The sequence below is a fragment of the Pempheris klunzingeri genome, chromosome 18, assembly GCF_042242105.1.
Source record: "Pempheris klunzingeri isolate RE-2024b chromosome 18, fPemKlu1.hap1, whole genome shotgun sequence".
Lineage (NCBI taxonomy): Eukaryota > Metazoa > Chordata > Actinopteri > Acropomatiformes > Pempheridae > Pempheris > Pempheris klunzingeri.
This window is the reverse complement of record NC_092029.1, coordinates 10,546,221-10,568,098: the sequence shown is the minus strand read 5'-3', so window position 1 is coordinate 10,568,098 and position 21,878 is coordinate 10,546,221. Positions and strand designations below refer to the sequence as shown.

At 41.6% G+C, this 21,878-nt stretch overlaps 1 protein-coding gene across 1 annotated transcript in view; it reads right to left on the bottom strand.

Annotated features, from left to right (window-relative positions):
- Positions 1 to 2,156: 2,156 nt before the first annotated feature.
- LOC139217514 (steroid hormone receptor ERR2-like) overlaps positions 2,157 to 21,878 on the bottom strand; it is a 34,253-nt gene continuing 14,531 nt past the window's right edge. The window contains exons 3-7 of the mRNA XM_070848838.1: positions 21,742 to 21,858; positions 11,945 to 12,055; positions 11,551 to 11,712; positions 5,047 to 5,316; positions 2,157 to 2,401 (exon numbers count right to left, since the gene is read on the bottom strand). Of these exons, the coding sequence (XP_070704939.1) occupies positions 2,157 to 2,401; positions 5,047 to 5,316; positions 11,551 to 11,712; positions 11,945 to 12,055; positions 21,742 to 21,858 (905 nt within the window). The remainder of the gene's footprint in view (positions 2,402 to 5,046; positions 5,317 to 11,550; positions 11,713 to 11,944; positions 12,056 to 21,741; positions 21,859 to 21,878) is intronic.

Here is a 21,878-nt window from a genome sequence, read left to right as displayed (position 1 = left end):
ACTGGTCGCTTGGCTTTATGTTTTCTTCTTGTTTGGGCAGAAGCTAATGGCACTTGACACTTTAAAGACACTACTGCTTTAAAGTCTTCATAAGGGACAATATCTGTCTCACTAAAATCCTAAGAGCCGCGGATTAACCTGTTATTGTATTATTTTGATCTTTTGATAGCGTGTTGTTATCCGTGTCACATAATTCTGATTGCTTTCTTTGAGTAATTTGGCAGCTGGTTTACAATTTATAGATACTGCACTAAAAAAGTTTACTATCACTTCTGGAATATACAGATTTATTAACTAGTTGTGTGCACCTCAGTGCATCAGAGTGCCAGCTAGTTTATAGAAATGCACATACATTGCCAGTCTGAATGATTAGCACCTTCATTAAAACATGAGCAAAAAAACTCTCAAAGACACAGAACATCAGTGAGACGTAATCTGAGCAATCTGATATATTCTGTTGTTATTGTTGAGTTTCAGTTCAGAAAGTAACGAAGTTTCTTCTCAGGAGCACAAGTGTCATTATATCGTTGTATTGTTGCACACAAATATCTAAAACTCTGCTATAGCGTTACGTTCAAACTGTTTTAACAATCCACCTCAGTTAAAAAAATAAAATGCATGAGTTTTATTTGTACTTGCCACCCTAAAACTCAGACAGATCACAAGGAAAAAGGGGAAACGTTATCCGTCAACCAGCTGTGGCAGTAGTGTACACTTGTATTTGAGAACATCCCTGTTGGCTGTTTATGTCTGGGAGAGTTTTGGCCATGTTAATATAGCCTGGAAAACTTGAAACAAGCTTATAATGAAAAACGTTTCAAGTTTAGCTGCATGAGGCTAGCACACAGACCTTTACATCAGATACGATTTTCACCAAAAACAAACGGCTAAAGAGATTAGCTGTGTAAATAATAAATAAAGGTCAATATAGTGACACTTGTTTGAGCATACAACCTAAATGAGGGGGCTGGACACAAGACAAAAGAAAACCTACACAATATATTGCAATCTAATACAGCACCATCACAAACTACAGACTCAAAAATGACCAAAGAGCTGAATCTGACACAATCTATCTGAAACAACCTGAACATTATAAACTTAACAAAGGTAGTATTTATTGCAGGGCTCTCAGGTTGCATTAAAGAGCAGATTAGATTGCATTAAATTGCATAGATGCTGTTGTCACTGTGTCCTTTACCTGTAATTAAATAAATCTTTTTTTTTTTCACCAAGCCATATAGTTTAAAAACCTTCAGCACAGAATATAGCTTATCGTGTGTATTCTTCACAGTATGCTTAGTTGCCAATATTTGTGTGTGACGCTGAACACAAAGAGAAGTGAGGACGGGATTTTATGAGCAGAAACCACTGACGGAGACTCAGGCGCTACCAGACAGAGCTTGCTAGTACAATACCCATTATTGCCGCGTTATTCATTGATACTTAGTGCAAACTCTTTGTGAACTTTGATCACTGGCCAACCATTGTCCTTCTGTAAGCACCAAGTTGACTAAAACCGCTGAGTCGATGAAGCTACTACGAGGTAAATATATTACGAGGAAATTGAGAATCTTAGGTGCCCATGGCGGGTACGAGTTGGTTTGATGACGAATATAAGAATATGTCTAACAATCCCCCCCCCCCCGCCCAGTGCAATTTCACACAATATACAGTACACATATTATATGTAGACCAGTTAGAGAGTATTGCTTTAACAACTCAGATTAGAAAATATGAAAGAAACAAAACAAAAACACAGAATGTGGCTACGTGGCCGTACAGTTCATTAGGACATTTATAATAACACACTTTCATTTTGAGATGAAAATAAGATAAACAAATTCACAGAAGCTTCAGGTGATATAGAGCAATGGGTCTCTGGTTATAACAAGACCTCGGTTGCCTGATTTCTGTACACAACATATTTATATACATCATCGTGATCCCATGTCAATTAGGTTGATATTCACCCTTTTTAAAACCATTTCAAGTCCCTTTTTCTTTTATGTTTACCATTTAAAAGTGTTAAAATGACTCAGTAGTTCAAGCTTCCTCCTTTCTCTGTCAATTGGCACACCGCCTTTATTTTTTATGGGCTGTCCCTCGCCTCCCATTGGGTGATGCAGCTGTCTGTCAAACATCTGACCCGAGTGTCAAGCCTTGGCCTCCAGCATCTCGAGGAATAGTTTGTGCATGGGGACTTTGCCCTGCATTTTGATGCTGTAGAAGTGCTGAACAGCCTTGGTGGCGGTCTGACGGAGCAGAGGCAGCGTCATTAGCAGCTTGCCTGCCCGTCGGGGGTCGTCTGGATGCTGGGAGCCCTCAAAGTCCTGCAGAGCCTCATGGAGAGAATCCTGGAGCCTCTGGACGGCCTCGATATTCTCTATGTGCATGGAGTCTGGAGCGAGAGGGGTGGAGGGGAAGGACGGAAAGAAAACAGAGAAGAGTTTTATTATTCGGGCTTTAAAGCTACACATTAAATGAAAAAATGTATCAAATGTAAAGCAAACATTTTCTATCTGCAGCATGTCAAAACATCTACAGCTGCAACAACAGCTTGGCATTTTGCAGCTTAAATTCTGCAGCATGTCTTTGCAAACATGCCATTTTGGAGAGAGGTTTTCTCTTGTTAGTGGTTAATGACGCTCCTTAAATAAATGCCTATGCGTGGCCAGGACTCTAGGGAGAGAACGGGAGAGGGAGAGGTACTGTAGGTCTGTATAAATATATGATGGGAGGGGAAAAAAGATTCATTTCTTTTGGTATCATGGACCACATACATCCCCCCTGCTAATGAATTCAGATGGCTGCATTACTAGGATATCGTTCAGCTGAATGATGGCGGCAGATGGCCTTCATTTCCATAAGAAAGAGCAGTTGGCCCCCTTATGTATAGGCTCTAAAATAAAACCAGTTGAGACTTATTAAAAACTGCTCTCTATATGTAAGTCTACAAGTCAGAAAAAGAAAAAAAAACAGCCTTGTCCTCCACAGGACAAACTGACGGGGAGTGTTTTTACGGACGAGCAGTGGTTTGCTGTCAGCCAATGTCACAGTATCAGGTTTAATCTGCAGACGTATCACATCCACAATTCATTAACTGATAGATAAAATCGTGCAAAAAAATGTGAACTTAATTAAATGTTATAATTGAATCAAAACAATTCATCTTGGTATATATTACAGCATAAGATGGACTAGTTTCATCCCTAAACTCGCTGTATTACTAGAGCTAAACCAAACATGGCTGCTGATTGAAGCGTGTGAGTGAATTAGATCAGCTCTGCTATGTGTCATGAAAGTTGTGGAGTAAGACCGTGTACAAACATGTAAATGAGGCAGAAAAAAGTAAAGTACAAGGCTAATTATGTTCCTAACTGACTGATTAAGTCTCTTTTACCAGTCGCCTTCTGTGTAAATTGCGTTTCTATCTTGGGAAATTAACTAGGCTATGTGGACCGCACATGTGTTCCAGCACTCTTCATTTGAAACCTTCATGTTAATACCGATCTGATCCTCGTTTGGCTGTGCGTGCACGTGCTTGTGCGTGTGTGTGTGTGTGTGTGTGTGTGTGCGTGTGAAGCAGAGAGAGGAGGGGAGAGGGGAAGAAAGAATATGTTTTCAAATGTGTGTCAGTGTGTGTAAAAGCACAGAGAGCCTGAGCGTTTTCAGATGTGTGTGTGTGTGTGTGTTGAAGGAGGTTAGGGGAGGAATGCAAAACTAACTTTGAAGAAACAATTTCCATGTAATCCGTCAGCAGGCTGGCGTCAATCCCGTCGATACTCCGCTAATTACAAAATCAATGGCCATGAATTTCCACAGCTGTCACACCCACAGGACCCCTGGAGCCGAAGCTCTCCGAGACTGTGTTCAAACGAGCCGAAGCTGCCCTCTCGCCCTCCCTGAGCCTCCCCCTCAACCCCTGCCTTCCTCTCTCACACTTCTCCCTTACCTTTACATCCCTGTCTTTGCATCGCCCTCCCTTCCCCTCCAGCCCTCCCATTTATCCTCCCCTCTCTCCACTCTCCCGTGGAGAGTTTGTCATCAGAAGACTAAAGCTCTGGGCTCAGCATTTTTCATTTTTCAGTCAGGCAGGAGAAAAGACTCCTAACAGGCATTGATTAGTACGGGACAGGCCCGGCCTCATGAAAAGCAAACTGTCGATACGGGCGCAGCATCTTCACATTGGAACAAACGAGGCCCGTCGCTCCCCAACGCTCATTCCACTCCACTTAACACATTTTATTGACAGCCCCTGTTTTCCTAATGAAATGCTAAATATATCTCCCTCGGCTGTGGCGCGCTGGCAGCTACTGTTATGGAGATGGAGAGAATGAGAGCGCAATGTGACAGTCACACACACACACACACAACACATATGTGCACACAGATTAAAATATAGATGCACACACACTCTCACACATAGGGAGTGTTAAATTAAACAACCATGCGTCTGACCTTTTTGTCCCCCCTTATCAGGTAACCTTCATTGTGGAAGTGATCGGCTCACCAGATATAGACAATCACTTGACATTTTTTTTGTTTTATTTCTTTGTTTGCTCTAATTAAATGCCAACTATCTAGATTCATTTAAGATTTAACGTAGCGATGAACCTTCCTGTCCAGCCCGTGAGACATTTGTAGGACAAAATAAAGGATATTTACAATAAAAATACAAGTCCCTAATGATACCTTTAATATATCATATTTGTTAAGGCGAGTACCTAAACCAAAAGGAATCTAATGTCACACTTGAAATATTTTCTATTACATGTTTCCTTTAATTTCCACTTTAAGCTTTAAGGTTGAAAAAATCTTACTCCACATGTGACAGTCATAAATATATTCCATATCATCTTGTTCTAGCTTTTCATTCAACATAATGTTTACACAGAGTGAAAAAAAACCCCAAACTCCATCAAATGAAAATATTCTTGATGTCTGAAATATTTGGTATATTTGGAAACTATGGAATCTTCGATAGAAATTAAAGGAAAGTTCTGTGTGCCTGAGTCTGTGTGGGACTGAGGAGGTTGACTATACCTGAGTTGGCGAGGGCGATGGCTTTGAGCGTGACAAACTCCTCCTTCTCCATGCGCAGCTTCTTGTAGCGTCGGACCAGTGGCAGGATGGCGACGTGCAGGTCCAGCAGGCCTGAGATCCTGGCCTGCTCCTCGTCCACCACGTAGTCCTCTGCGTACACGATCTCGTCCTCGCAGGGCAGCGAGCGAAACACGATGCTCAGCACCAGGATCTCCATCCAGGCGCTCTGCAGTAGACTCATCTGGTCTGCCAGCGAGAGCGTGGAAAAACCTGCAGAATTTAAAAGAAAATCTGTGAGTTTGGGAGATTTTCTTTCCAGGTATTGCACTCACACGGTATAACCACATGGCAAATCATGACATCCACCCATTAACCTCACTGCACTGTCAGTAGACGTCTCTAGTCCTCCATATGTTTTATGGGCTGTGTATATAACACTACATAATCCCCGGAGAAGTCCAACTTGAAACGGAGGCCGACGACTGCATGAGGTGGCTTAAGGGGCGAATATAAATCAGTCAAGTGTAGAGGCCTTTGAAACATGAGCCAGGGCTGCTTCAACCATCAGCCGTCGACAGTCGGTGCTTCTGCAGCCCAGCACATAAGTGCATGAGACAGCGCTTAGTGAGGACAAATCCACTCTTAAACCTAACCATCTCTTGTTCTTGTCACGGTAAAAGAAGAAAGAATACAAAATGAATCCTTCGTTATTGCAACAAAAAAAGTGAATTCTGGGTTTTAAAACTGACTAAATGAATGGGCTGAAACTTAAGGACCTCAGACACTCAAGCATTATTTCTAGTTTGTGTCACAATCAGTCATACCATGACATTATCCATCTAACTTAAAGAAGCCGTAAAACTGTTTTACTAACTTTTTTACAAACTTATTTCCAAAGGTTTCCACTGCCTCTCACAGCCTGCATCAGTGGAGCAGTTTTCTCAATTTCATTTGATTATATATTGGTTGTAATGTTATGTATATTCTCTATTTGTAGTAATTGATATTTCTCTTGTAAAGTGATGAACTATATACAGAGAAAATTGAATGATACCACCCTGATGAAGGCTGATAGCAGAAAACTTTTAAAATAAAATAAATAAAACAGCATATTGAAAAGCAGTATGTAGTAGTATGTAGTATTTAAGTTCACACTGATGTGCATCTTGTGTGTGTGCTATCAAAATCAAAAGTTATTATCGCATGATTCCTGGGAATCTCTTTGAATTAACTGCATTATCATTATTAAAGAGTGATATAATGGATTTATGATGGGAAAGCTGAGGTCTAGGACAAAATGAACACGCCTAACATTTTCCACACAGTAAACACCTCGATCCTTTTGTCTCTTATTTTCAATGCTCTCAACTTGGGGCAACAGTTCATCCAAGATATCGAGGCCGACCCATTAACTCGCTTCTCTAACATTCACACACACCACATTAAATAGACGGACATCTGAAAGGACCTCGAGGTCCACAATACCTTTCACTACTCTATAGTGAATAGGAAGGTGATTGGGGGTATTGACCAGGGCCTTGAACGCACCACTCTGCTTACTTAAATCTGAGGTTGTATGGATGGGGAATGGGGCAGGCTGACTTAAAAGAGGTCCTCCCGATGGTTCTTATCACGCAAATAGAGAAACGACGGGGAGAGAGAGAGAATGAGGCAGAGAGAAAAGAGTGCTGGGGGTGTCATTGATTAGTAGATTGTAATCAGTCCACCAAATGCGAAAGGGGGATCGATCCAAGCCTCAGATCTGACAAACAGACAGCTGATGGAGGACATCCGGTACACGTTTAGTGGGGGGATGGAGGGACTAAGGGATCACTGGATGCAGATACTGTAGGCTGCATCAGGAACTCATGAATTTACTCTTCGTCCCAAAACACACCTTTGCAAGAAAATGACTTAGTTTAATCCTATTAGGTAATTTAGAGTACTGAAGGAGGATCAGTGATTCCACTCATAACATGTTACATGTATGGAAAAAGTGACAGTAAGTTAAAACAAAAGCTTTCAAGTTTTAAAGGAGCAACATTTCACACATAAAATAACGGTTATTATGTGTGTTTAATACATCAAACCTCCCATGCGTTTCACCAAAAAAGTCTTAATAAATCGGATCATCTTTTCTGCTTGAGGCACCATTTCTTTTGTTACAGTGCGTGCTCAGCTTTCTCTTTTTTTGGAATCCTACTTTTCTTTACACATTTTGTGAAAGAACCGTCACCCTCTCCAGCAGTCTCCTCCTTTTCACCATCATTCTTTTCTTTTCCTCAGCCTGTGTTTTTTTTCCCTTTCCACTCAATTTACTGAAGCGATGGAGTGACTTCCTGGCTCCCCGGGGGTCGCCCCGGAGCTTCAGGTGCGTCGCCCGGAGGTGGCTGAGTTAAGTGTCGCAGTGGAGGGTGATTCCCCCTGATGAAATATCAATATTTCACCCTACTGATTTACTGCCGTTTGACCAAACATGACACAATATTGAGCAAAGTGGGGAATGTCTGTCTGTGTGTGCAGTTCTCTTTCCTTGTGAAGACAAAAAGCGTGAACAGAGACAAGAGATACCACAGGTTTCCAATGCACTACGAGAAAATGAATTATTATCTACTATACCGCACTACAAAAGGCAGAAAGCAGTAAAGGGAAGAAATTAAGGAAAAGGAGTTTAAGGTTTATAGGCTGTCAGGCAAACTGTGCTACAGATAGAGGGGCTGTAAAATCTTTTATACATTTTAAGGGTGAATATAAAGAAATCACTGTCACAGTCTATATGAGATACCAAAAATGCAGATACAGCACTCTGCCTGTGGACAAGCTTTCTTTCTTTCTACTAAACTAGTCATGTTGAATTAGTTTCTCTAAGCAAATAAACTATATATTACAGTCTATACTTCATGTGGGTTCTCTTTATATAATAAATGTTTGTTAAAATAACAACGAATACACAGTTTAATAAATTTAAACATGTAATTCAAAGGAAATTTAAACACACCAAACTGTGTGAGTACACCAGTCTCAGACTGAGATGGCCAAGACTGCCAAGCTAAGCTAAGCTAAGATAAGCTAAGCTCATCAAAACTAGTTCAGCTGTTTTTTCCCCACCTTAACATGCCACTACTTTAATTCGTTGTGCTGGATAACAATCTGAATTACCAACATAATGGTTCAAAATTGGCACGTTTCAATTAAAGAGAAAATGGGGTGAGAGTAAACTTAGCTTTAACTAAACCTGCTGCTGCTAGCTCACCAGCTAGCATGTAGCTAGTGGGTAAAGCATGATAAATGTTATAATATATAAAAAAATCATTATTATTATTATTAATAAAATACAGAAAAAGCGCAAACTGACTTGAAGCACGAGGCCTGATGTGTTTACTTCTCAGTCTTTCCCTAACCTTAACTAAAGTCTTTCTGTTTCTGAAACCTGATCACATGCAGGGCTCTGGGTGCAACACACAGTCTCCAGTGTTAAAGTCCATCTTGTCTTTGTAAAGCAGGATTAAGATTAGGATGGTGAATTAAACTGAAATTAAAATGTACTCTCTCAGACTGTAAATCTAAACCTAGCACTCTATGATGTTGCAGGCTATTCTGAACCACTGTACCATATGATTTAATGCTATACCATGTGTCTTTTTCTATAAGTTACCCAATCCTCATAGGTATAGGTGGGATGTTAGTGATTGTTTGCAGAAAAGAAAAGTGCTCTTTCTATTCAACAGTACAGTACAAGTACAGATCAGATAAGTAATTGAATCCCTATTCAGTGCAATGAAGAGACTGAGTGGTTGGCAGTGAAGCTTGAAGCTGTCATTGAGAGCTAGGTCTAAAACAGACAGCAGTTCACTCTCTATTCATTTAGTATCATTACAGGCCTCCTAAGAGCCCTAATGGGCCTAATAAAAAGACAGAGGTAATAATGAGACTAGAGGGCCCTATATGAGCAGGAGGAGTAGGAGGGGGGGAGCCAGGGGAACAAGAGAACAAGGAAGCCTGAGAGAGTGTGTGAAAGATATGATAGCAGAGAGAGTCTGTGTCTGTGTGTGCGTGAGTGGCAGAGAAAAAAAGCGAGAGGAAGAAAGCGATGCACTGAACTGAGTGAACGTTAAATACCAGAGGGCACTGGAAAATAAATCTACACATGTTGTGTGCAGTTACATGTCTGAGATGGTGTGTGTGTGTTAACAGCTGCACAAATTAGTGGCCAACTCTGACCCCCTGACCACCGTGCTGTGACTCCGTTTCCATTTCCATGACAGTGAGTGTAACATCCAATCAATGAGTTACATCCATCTTTTCCAACATGTTCAACTTAACACACAGGAAAACCCTCACAGGCCTCACAGTTTTTATTTTCAAAGCTTCTAACTTAAATTGGATGCAAATATTTACAATAGAATTTAAAGAAAAGGTAAACTAACTGATTAACTAAGAAACTAACTAAGTAAGCTAAGTTAACAGAGTAAATCACAGAAAGTTCTCTTGAGCTTTGCTATTCACCACAAATATTTAAGCCATCAAAATGACAACAGAACAGAAACCCCATTTAATGCTACATGTTTCCTCCAGGTCTCCACATCTGGATGTTGAAGGACTTTTACATTAATGCAGCGATCTGCAGTAATGACTCTTATTACCTCATCGTTAAGGCCATTTGCTCAGTGGGCTATGAGTGTAATGGTGGGAGTGGACTGTTAAACTGTAGGGACCCCTTTTGTCTTAATCGTTACTTGGTGACACCCTGACCTGGTGGCCCCGGGTAAAATGTCCCCAGAGTGTCACATGCCCCTTTAATAACTCCGTCGGGTCTGGATTTAGATCTTGATCGCGTACAAGATCAATAGTTACACACAGAAAATTTAACAAAGATTGAGGTCCAAATATATGACTAAATGTAGCTTTATAACATATTTCAGCACCCCTGTAGCTATAATTATTTTAAATGTGATTGTAGATATCCTGTTTGGCCTTTTTTCACTGTCAGGAAAATATCAGGTCCCATGATGCTTTTGTCCCTGTTGAAGCATCCTCACGGTGCAGCACCACTGCCTCACACCCCATCGTCCCATCAAAGCCAAATCTCCAAATCAGACCACACAGGTCCGCTTGTGTCTTTCCTCTGAGGTTCCCATGGATCAACACACCATCAGCCAATCAATGATTAGGGCAAACCTGGACAGACCAGGGAGCTTAACAGCTGGCTAGTGTCGTGCCAGCTGGGAAATAAGTGAATAAATTCACAAGCAGGAAAATTGTCTATTTGTGAGGGAATAATTCATTTACATGTGGCATTGCATTATAATTCATTATTTTGTTTTATTTTTTATTTTATTCTATTTTGTTTTAAGGAATAATTGTTTCAACATCAAGAACTATTTGGTTTCAGAGTCTCAAATGTGAGGATTTGCTGCTTTTCTTTGTTTCATATCACTGTGAATCAAGCATGGGTTATGTACGGTTAGTGGGACAAAATAAGACATTTGAAAACGCTACAGCATGCTCTGAGAAATTGCCTTTAAGTGATTCATTGAAAAAATAGCTGGCAGTTAATTGATTGTTGCAGCACCACACTGCAATCAAAGAAGTTGAACTGAGCTGAATTGGCCACATTTTGTATTTACTATACTTGATTGGATCAATGAGACGAATCTACTTTGAATCCAACCTGCGCTCCCTTTAAACATACAAGTGTTGACGGACAGAGATGAAAAGAAAAGAAGACCTTAGAGCATTTGCATAACAAGTCTTATTTAAGAATTCGTCAACAAGGACTGTGGAAATCCATCAGTATTTCCCTAAATAAATCAATTTTACCACAGGCCCTGTGTAGTCTCCTTAAGTAAGTAAGAGGATTGCTTTCTTTAAGTCTGGGATTGAAATGGAATACATTGACATAGGGGCGGATCCCAACCCCCCCCTCCGACTCTCCCACCCAACCCAGTCAAATCAAAGGTTTCAGCTGCTCTTTATTGATTAGATTTTAGAATATGGGACTAGCTTCTCCCTTAGGTGCAGATGAGTAGCAGATGTTAATTATCCTGTGTGTGTGCACGAATGTGTGCAAGAGTGTGTGTGTGTGTGTGTGTGTGCATGAATGTGTGTGTGTGTGTGTGTGTGTCATGGGGGTGTTTATGCGTGTGCAACACTCAGTGAACTACTTCAGTAATCTCTACTGTATTCATTTCAGCAAATTAAAGTACAAATGCAGGTTTACGTCCTTGCTTTACCAACAGTGTAAGACCTATGAATTTGTCATTCTTGAATCCAGTTATCAAAACTCCCAAATTACTGCATTAGAAATAGAGTTTTTTCTTAGAAATTTTGTGAACCAAAACGACTGGTCAGATAATAATCCTAGCTCTTTTTCTTATGTCATACAGTTATTTGTCTATCAATTAAAAAAAATAAGTATTTACTAAGTGCTTGAAATTGTTGAAATGCAATATCAAAAAATATCCCAGACACCACAGTCATTCATCAGCAGTCATGTCTCTCTACCTGGGATATGTTTTGCCCAGCCGATGATGACTACCAGTTCGCGGTCGGCCAAGTCGCACAGTGTGGTCAGGGCCTTGATGTCCCCGTCGGGCATGGTGGGGTCAGGCATGGCATAGATCTTCTCTGGCTCCACCACCAACAGATGGGAAACGATCTTCGTCACTGAAAGGTTGGAAGGGTGGATGCAGAAATGAAGAGAAGAGAGACATGTGTGAGGCAATTTTCAGGCAACGACATATTCAGGTTTTATAGAATATAACAAAAACTAAAAGTGTAATTGCAGAATTGCAAAGCAAAGCAAAACAAATCCTTTCTGTAACGCTAAGGTATCATCCACATTTGCAACATTAAACTGAGTGAAATAGAAAAAATAAAACCAAACTGTGCGACTCACATGGCTTTTTGGCTGGAGGCGGGATGGTGAGGCCGAGGTAGGCGCTGTTCTCTGCGTCCAACCTCCGTTTGTACTTCTGTCTCCCCCCTCTCACCCGGTCCAGACGCACACCTGCAGAAAAAATATCATACATGTATAAATGGCAATAAAACCAAAAAGTGCAAAAACTCATTGGCTATTTTGCAGAATATAATGAACTAGAACTTATCTGAGCAAAGAACTCCCATTCAGTTGCAACAGTTGTAGCTGAATGTCCTATTTGCTGATTCATTTTTTCTCTGTCCACTACACCTGACATCATCAGATTCATACTATTACATCCATTGCTATAGCTACAACTACGTGTAATGATAATATCATTTGTACATTTATTTTGCTGAGTCATAAAGCTTTCTGATGATTTTCAACTTTTCTAAGATTAATTTTCAAATTCATCATCACGTACCTTTTTCAACTAAAACGGAGGACTATTTCTTTAGTATCTTGCCCAAGTTTATTTTTTCTGGTCACAGTCTGTCACAGTCTGGTATACCAAGCAGGAAGCCTTTCAAATAATGTAGCAAGTTATCCTTGTGGTAGAAATTGTCTATCCATATATGTCCATAATTGGGACTACAGATTTTTTTTCCCTTTATTTTTGACCTTTTAACTGAAACAGGGACCGTTCAATACCTCCCTGTTACAGATGGAAGATTGTAAGTATCTAGTTAGTATACAAACGGACATATCTGGGATTATCTTGAAAGCCATCTCCGAGGACAGGGGCTACATCAGATGCACCGTGTGTGCTGGATTTTCACCCTTGTATTAAAAGTTGTTTGAGCATTGAAGGAGTGCAAACAGATTTTACATGGTCAAGTGGAATTGAGTCGTGTGAGATTTCCCAGTGACTCATATAAATTCCTTTGATTCCCCTGGAAACAAAAGAATCCGATTAGGATGGTCTTTCAATTTCCTGACACCGACTATCCACTAACCTAATTACCCACCGTGCCCAGAGGGAGCTCATTCTTCCCAGCAAACACAGTGAGATCATTTTATGCCTGGCAGATTGAAGCTAAATCGAGAGCCCCTCTCCTAACAGAGCTTTCCATTTGTTCGCCTTAAAGTAATCAATAAGGCTTGCAAATAGACTTCTTGTTCTTTGAACACATGTGGATGCGGTTTTAATTAGTCAGTTAGGCAGCCAGGCACTGGGTTTGCGATAGATGGAGCTTTAGTAGTTGTTGTTACCATTACTCTTGGTTAAGGTAAATTTAAAATTATAAATTGTGCTTCAGGAAACTGTGCACATGTACTCCAGATATTAAATCAGTTGAATAGATTCTCTCTATCTAATGACACACATAGGCCTGATAAAGGGATATGCAGTTAGTAAGGCTTTCAACAATAAGCTTGTGTAATGCAAAAACATATTAAGCAGGTGTGTTGTCCTAAATTCATGTACCATAGACTTGTCAGACTAAGTGACAGTGAATTGTTGGTGGTTTTGTCCCTGACATCTACCACTCTGCCACATCCTGTCATGTAGGCACACACACGCACACAGAAGCTCAGACACACGCACACACACACACACAAACGAACACACTGTTTCCCCTGCTGTGGGCTGCAGGGTCATGTGGCTGCGACAGGCGACAAGTGACCAAACAGCCGGAGTTAGAATTCCAAGATCCGCGGGGGCTGTTTGAACTGGAACATCCAACTGGCCCATAATTAATAGACGCTGACAAGAATTAAGAGCTCAGTGCTAACCAGTTTAAGTTTACAGCTTAGCAGCGCTGCAAACGGCAGAGACCAAAAGCAGGAGGGCAGATGGCATGACAAAGAGGGGAAAAAAATTAGACAATGTTGAAACACGGGAGGGTCAGGGAGTAAGACGGAACAAGCTGCTGTTTTTGGCCGAATGTATCAGTTTTCTGCAAGATCTCGGTTTCTCTTTCTCTCACTTTTCCTTGTCTGTCTGTCTCTTTTTCTCTCCCTTTCAGCATCGGGTGTACATCTCCTCCCTGACAGCCCCGCTTGTCCCAGCCAGCGCCTGATCCGACCAGTGCGGGATTATCTCCTCCCCATGTGATACGGCACAGTACTGAGAATCTGACCACAACAAGACAGCTGGATGAGGCCCCTTGTAGAGGGCGAGGAAGGGGAGAGGGGGGGGGGTTCGTGTCATCGTCAGCACCACATTCCACACCTCAGGCCCAAAACCGCAGCAGCCTTCATGCTTCAAGACAATCGGGTCCAGAGGAGAGCCTGTGTCTCAGCAGTGAGAGAGCCTGTGACACGGGGGGCCGGGTGGGTGCACAGATCATCTTAAAAGCATCCAGATCCATTTTTTACAGTTGCTGGCCCTTCATAAAATGTGGCAGCCAAAATATGGATGCCGGGGGAGGTTATGGGGTAAAAGAGCGTTGGGTGTGGGAGGTGGCAGAAATGTGTGTGCTGAATGTTATGAGCTCGGTAAGATCATACAGTGTAGTATGCTCATAACTTGACTATGAGAGAGGCGGCCTGAGACACAAAGATACTAGCTGACAGTCCATCCTTGCTCTGTGTGTGTGTGTGTATGTGTGTGTGTGTGTGTGTGTGTGTACATGTGTGTGGAAAGACGATGAGGCATGTTTGCATAGAAGCAATCTTTACAGCCACCTGACCCAGGCTTCCCTTTCACATTCAATATCTTTATTGACATGTGCAACCTTAAAGCCCATTTGTGATTGAGGCGGTTGTGCTTTCCTTTATGTGGTGACTGCTGTGTGCATGTGTCACATGGATTTATTTAATCCTTTTATGTGTTTATTATTTATTCCTTATTTGGGTCCCAATTCACTTCACCAAGGTAGCTGCCAATTCTCCTTTTATGTTGGCATAAAATAAAACAATTTAAAAATCTCACCAAATCCAAACCAAGACCAACACAAACACCAAAAACACTGAAAAAATGAAAGAAAAAAAAAAATCACTGAAATGTTGTAAGCACATGGAGTTGTCATATTTTATTTTTTTGTCATTAGCTTTAATCACATTTTGTGTAAATAACATTAAAAAAAAGACAGATCTGAACGCACGTTCTCTATCCTGCCACGAACAAAATTCAAAAAAAGAATACTTAATTTATTTATCTTTTGATTGGCCTAAAGGGATTTTAAATTTTGCAAATATTGATTCTAAAGACTGGAATAATCCTATAAAATACCATTTTTTAATTTTTTTATATTATGGCATGTATAACGTTAAAACTCTAAAACTCCCAGACAGAGTACAGACAACATGAGCAACACCGATTAAGTGGAAAGAAGGACCAGAATAAAATAGAATAAAAGAATAAAAATAATGAAAAAAGTCACAAACAAAAAGTCACAAAGTATATCTGAGTGAGCTCTGTAGGGAACAGAGGTTATCACACAAATGTACATATGGCTCACACACTGTTGATCAAGCTGGTGGGTTACACATGAACACGTGTGTGTGTCTGTGTGTGTGTGTGTGTGAGTATCTCACGCAACTATTTTCAGCCCCTCACCTGTCAGAGGCGCTTCTTTCTAGAGAATGTGTCAGAATTGGCTGGCTGGCTAACGTTGCCAAGAGGAGATTAGGAGCTCCCTATTTTAGCTGGGAAAAATCAGAGGGATGCAGCGTGCGCCCCCCTCCTACACAGTCGCTCACCCTTTACAAGGCACAGGGACCTTGTCCTTCCAGAGCTGCTTCTGAGGGCCGAGTCTGCAAAGAGCTCAAGGCATCGGACAGCTTTTGTTTGATTGTACTGAGTCTGGGTGGGCTGCAGAGAGAGAGGGAAGGTAGAGGAAAATGGGCATGGGACAAGAGGGGTTTGGGGTGGGGGGTGGTGGTGGTGGTGGTGGTGGGGGGTATCAGGATGCGGACCCACCTGCTCTAACCCCCGATGGGCTGACGAGACAAAGCTGGAGTTGTTCTCCCATAACCGTTCACACTGGCACCGCTCTCTTTATCATGTTTTACACTTTTCATAAATCTGAGCCGGCGTGTCCACAAGGGGTATTACTGTGCGTTACAGAGCCACGCTGACCACAAATGCGCCTGTAATCGAAAACATCTGCACGGCTGGAGATGGCCGGGTCGACTCAGGATCCTCTGTGTATTTTGGTGCAGCAGGCCTTCGGTTTGTGGTGTTCACACAAATCAAGTGGGTGAAAGAGAAAAAGAACTAGAGGGAGTAAGGTGCCAGCTGGAAACATGTACCTCAAGGTCCGATTCCATGTCACTTGTCAGGGGTGATATACATTTGGCATGCATGTACATGAATGTGTGTGTTGCGAGTTGAGTGCGTGTATCGGAGGGTTGTAAAGAGGTCAGCACTTCGCTAAATCCCCTTCTTCAGAGGAACACGTGTTAGCCTCCGTGTCTGATCTATCACCTGCCAGACAGTGAGGACAGGCCAGTGCAGAGCCGCTGGGTGGGCTCTGACTCTCAGCTGCAGTCTGCCAGCTACTTTGACACCCTAAAAAGCAAACAAGGCCGCATACATGGGCTGTTAGACGGACATGTTTGCTGTACAAGAACAAATTAAGTGGCATGGAGTCAGAGGGCATTCAGTCTTTACAGTCTAACTAGAGCAAGGCGGGTGAAACTGAATCAGGTCTGGTTGACATATGGTGTTCAAATGTATTGGCAAAGACTTTAAAGGCACCCATACAGTATAGACTTTTGCTATATCTTTATTTTGATGATGTAATCTTAGTATATAGATTGGTTTCTGATCTAAGCCTATTGATTGGAAAGGGACCTGACAATCTGTGATATTGGATATGGCTTTACTAATCTTTTGTGTATGTGGCTGGAGGAAAATAAGGCTGTAACGTTACCCCGGTAGCCACGTTCACTCAGGAAAGACTGCTGATCCCTATCTGTGGTCGGACGAGGGCGAGACAGCGGTGTAGGTTGCCAAAATAGTCTGGCAGCTTGTATTCATCCACCACATTACAGCTGTGTCAGAAAATCCCCACAAGCAAAGGATACGCCACAGAAACACCGAGCTAACACCAAAACCGACAAGCACTGACTTCAGAAGAGCAAAAGCTTAAGTGTCTTTTTATGAAATTGTTAGAACTTCTAATTCATGACAGAAATTCAAAGGGCCAACAGGGGTTGTATGCTTCTGTTTCAATAGCACATGCCTTTTAAACATGCTAATTTGCAAACATGATGATGTCATCACTTGATCAAAGAGCTACACAGATTTTGTTGCAACACTAAAGCTATAAAAAGCTAAAAAAAAATAAATCTTCCCTCTTGAGAACAACAAATGTTAAAGCAAAACTCAAATCACAAAGTCAAATAAAATGCCAATTCAGTCCAGAATTCTCGCATCATTTAACACCATACAGTAATGCTATGGGGTTATTAGCGCTGCTATTAGCTGCGGGCACTGACTCCTGGCAGTAGTGACTGACACCATACCTTCCGCGAGTTGTAATTACGTGAGGGTTTTTCCACTGGACCTGTGACCTTTTATCAGCCTCAGCTGGACATTTAAGGGGTCACTGAGCGAGGCTGGTTTCCTCAAACAGCCGCCTGCTGCTACCTTCCACCCCGCTCACCCAGTCGCTCTAGTGTGGCGCAGCAGCAAAGCCGGATCTGGAAAGCAGCCTGTCATCTACAATATTTTTTCCATGAGTCTCCTTGATTTTCCTCTCAGATACAAGATATGAAATACATTTTTGGTCTGGTCACCAAACTCATTTAATGTGGTCAAATCCCATTGCATTGCTGAGGGATAGGAGGGATGGGTTTATTTAATTTACTGACGCATTTTGCTCCTCCTGTTCCTTGCTTAAGTGTGAAGAGCTGCTGCTTCAGTACAGTTGAGCTGCTTGGATCTACACTGGGCTCCAAAAACACCTGAAGCCACCAAATCGGGCTTGACAACTGAAGTCAGCTGATTAGCGGCAGGTGTTACAGGGAGGAGGGGGTTCTCCTGCCCACCAATGGTGCTGGTCTATATCTGAGGCAGCTGGCACTTTATAATTCAGGATGGCATGCTTAGAGCGCAGCTTACAGGGTCCTGGTGGAAATATTAGACACTTTTAGAGCGAGTGATCACATAAGTTCTCTCTACATCTTCTGTGGGAGGCATTTCTTGTGATGCTGCCACACTGTAACAAGTAAGAATATAACTTTGGGGTGTCGTGAGCAAGAGAAGATTGTAATGCTAAAAAGGATAAATGAGGAAATGTGGATGATGTGAAACGTGAATATTTGGGTCACTATTTGTATGCTAGCAGCTGTAGAATAGAAAGAGGTTTATGATACAACATCTGGTGGTAAATGTAATGCAGGTCAAGATTAGGTTGCTTCATACACAACACTTGGATTTATATTACACTATGTGACTGTTCCTTTTCCATGAACAGTGCTTGGCCACTTGTTATACGGTGATCTCATTACATGAAGTAGGGCAAGCCACTGTCTCCCACTGATTCCATGATCAAAGCCCCCTCAAGTCCGTAAGAGGCCACGCCATGGCACTATGCCACGATTAAATGTCCTTTTTCCTTTTAATTGAATGCCATCACTTTCAGAGAATCACCTACTGTGCCACATGTCGCGGTGGCTGTGATGCTGCGTCTCAGGAGCGGCAGGCGGTGGCGGCTACGGCGTCAAATTCCCCCTCACACACACACACACCGACTGTCCACATCAACGGCTTAGCTCGGCCCGCCACAGACAATACCCCACCGTTTTTCCTCTAAGCATGCGCTAATAGTTTCAGCTTTATTTCTGAGGCACTGTTGTTTTTTCTGGCTGAGAGTCAAAGCCTCGGTGTGAGATTTTTGGGCCGGGATAAAGACATCAAGAGTGGGTGCATGTATAAATAGTGTGGTAATGGCAATACAATGGATGACCCTTCATCGTGAGATGAACAAACACAGCTACGTCAGGAAATAGTGCGGCTGTATTAGTGGAAGTGAACCAAGACGCTGACATACAATCTTGTGTTACCAGCACAGATTGCAGTTAACTGCTGCTGGCTTCTATTATGAGATGTGTTTGGTGCTGGCAGAACACAACAAAACTGTATGACCATGGTTTTATTTTAGGAAATGTATGACTGTTGTGTCTCTAAGTGGAGCCTATAAACAAATTCTTTAAACACTTATTTTTATGTTAGGATATACTGTATATCATACAATCAGTGCAGGCATTGGGCTGGACATAACCGGGTGTAATATGTCTCTAAACAAGGATACAATGTTGTACCCGTGTCATGTTGATCCTACCTTTGCTGAGGGAAGTTAATGCCATCAGAGCTCAAATAATATCCTATTGAATAAGTATTACTTTATCAACTAAACTTTAAAGTGAGTCTTTGTATGGTGGATCTAAGGCAGGGCAGAGCAGGGGATTGGGCTTCAGTAACTATAGTGCCACAAAATGATATTGCTGAATTTCGTCACACCTGTCATTATTCTTTATTCTATTTAGTAGATACTGATGCACTAAGTTTTGTAACTACAGTTTTCATAATGATTTGCGAGATGTAAACAGGAAGTATGTTGTCAGTTGAGACGCATTTAGTTAGATGTGACCTACAACTTGAGCCCAGTTTCTTTTTTTAGCTCATACTTATTTACGTTTTGGCAATTGGCACCATTGCAAGTATGCAGAATTACCTATTAGCAGTTCCTGTTTGCAATGTGCTCATGGATGTTCAGACAAATATCAGTGCATTACGATAATACTAAAGAAAACGTTCTGGAGTTGGAAATCATGGGGAAAAGAGACACTTCTTATAAGTGGATGTATGGATGTTTATTCCTGATGGATATAATGATATCCTCAGAAAGTGCTAGTTACACTGAATCTATGTGAATCAGGTGTGTGCGTGCAGAGTAAGCTGAGTTATGACTCCAAAAAAGGAGTGTGAATTTTGATGCTGATTGCAGTGATGAGGGGTGCAAAGGGTTTTAAAGTCCTTTTCTTTAACTCCCTCCATGAGATGCGTCTTACAGACACTTCTGCAACTCCAGCTGCTGGCAAGTGGGCAAACCCCCCCCCCCCAAAAAAACCAACAATAACTAAAACCCTGTTGTTTTCAGAACATCACCATTCATCTGTCCCTTTCATCCCATGCAGTATCTTCCCCTCCCCCTCATATCTCCCACCACACCTCACAGGTTGAAAAACCTGATTTAAAACTAACTAAGACCCAAGGAAAAAAGTGTTTGCCAGTGAAATACACGACACAAAATTCGAGAAATAAATGACACCTAATACACACTCTTTAGCTTGCACTCTGCACTGCCACCAACTAAGAGTTGTGTTGCCACAGTAACAAAATGTTCATCAAATCATTCTACGAAACTTGCACATTAAATGTCAGTGGAGACTGAATATTGACACTGTTATAAGAGTAAGTGATCACTGCGCTACTGCGCCATCTTTGAGTTTTTTTTTTTTTTTATCTTTGGATATTTCCCACATTACTGCTGCTCTGTCTGTGGTTTTGCAAAGAAAATATTAAAAATAAAATGGAATCTGTCAGCTTATGGAAAATTTATCAAATCGCTACCTTAGATGTATTTGTTGTCACAGAAAGAAACTTCATAAAGAAGGCGGCATATTTTTATAACATAAGGCATTTTTCAGGTTTGGTTGCATAAACATCCATCCAAAAACAACTGAGGTTTATACAGTGGAGTCCCAATTCAGCAGTAGGTGTAATGACAATTTCTACAAAAGCATCGCTTAGAGCTAGACTGTATGCAGTATGGAATAGTTCCTCTAGCTAAACCCACAAATGCAAAAAAACCCAAGCAAACAAAAAATACACCCGTTTTCTCTTGGAAAAAAAGAGAAAGAAAAATCTATCGGCTAGATTTTCCCTTTGTACTCCCAAAGGTCTCTCACTGGAGGAGAAACAACACATGCAGGAAGTGAGGTGGGATGTTCGGAAAGCATTTAGTGGATCAATATGCCAGGCAAGAGAGGGGAAGGGAGACAGACACAGACACAGAGAGAGAGAGAGAGAGGGAGAGAGAGAAAGAGAGAGAGAGAGAGGGTGAGGAGAGGGAGAGAGACACCCAGAGCCCAGGGGAGAGGGAAGTCTCGGGGGAACAGCCTGTGCTTTTCAAGAGTACTGTTACACTTCTCAGTCAATCTTGGTAGGAACATCCAGCTCAGCAGCTTTTTCCACCCGTCTGAGTTAAACACTGAGCGGCTCGGCGGTGTGAGGAGAGGTGAGTAAGGCTTGTGGGTGATGTCAGTGGTGTCTCCCCGAGGCCACAGTCGGCTTTAATACCTGATCACTGACCGTTCTTATAGCCTCCCCTTTTTTCTTTATAGTATAACCCTGGATAATGCGCCTTTGTTTGTTAGCTTTTAGGCTAAAACCTTGTATTAATCAACTCTTCATGAGCTAAAGAACACACTTGTTTAAAGCTTGGTCACAAAATCTTAACAAAATCTGTTCTGAATCTGAGGTTTTAAAAAAGGATTATAATTTGTCAGATTTTTGAAGACTTTTTGGTCACAGACAGGACCAGCTGAATTCTTTAAAAACATCCTATACGTTTTTTTTTTTTAAAACTCAGAAGTCAGACGATTTCCTATTTCCAACTAAAATTGCTTTCTTTATTAGAACTACATTTAACATAATTTTCTTGACCTGTTGATTATTGATTAATTTATCTATAAAATGTTACAAAATAGTGAAAAATGCCTCCCAGTTTCCGAGGATAGCCAATGTGAATTGTTCAAAATGCTTGTTTGAATGATATCATACAGCACAGGCAACAATATTTCACATTTGAGAAGCTCACCTTCTTTCAACATGCCAACTTTAAGACATTTCATGAAGCGGCAGGCTTGGCACGACTTGCGTCTCCTTTTGGTGATCTCACATTCATTGGTGGCTGGACAGCTGTACTCAATATTCCCTGCAGGAGATAAGAAAAAC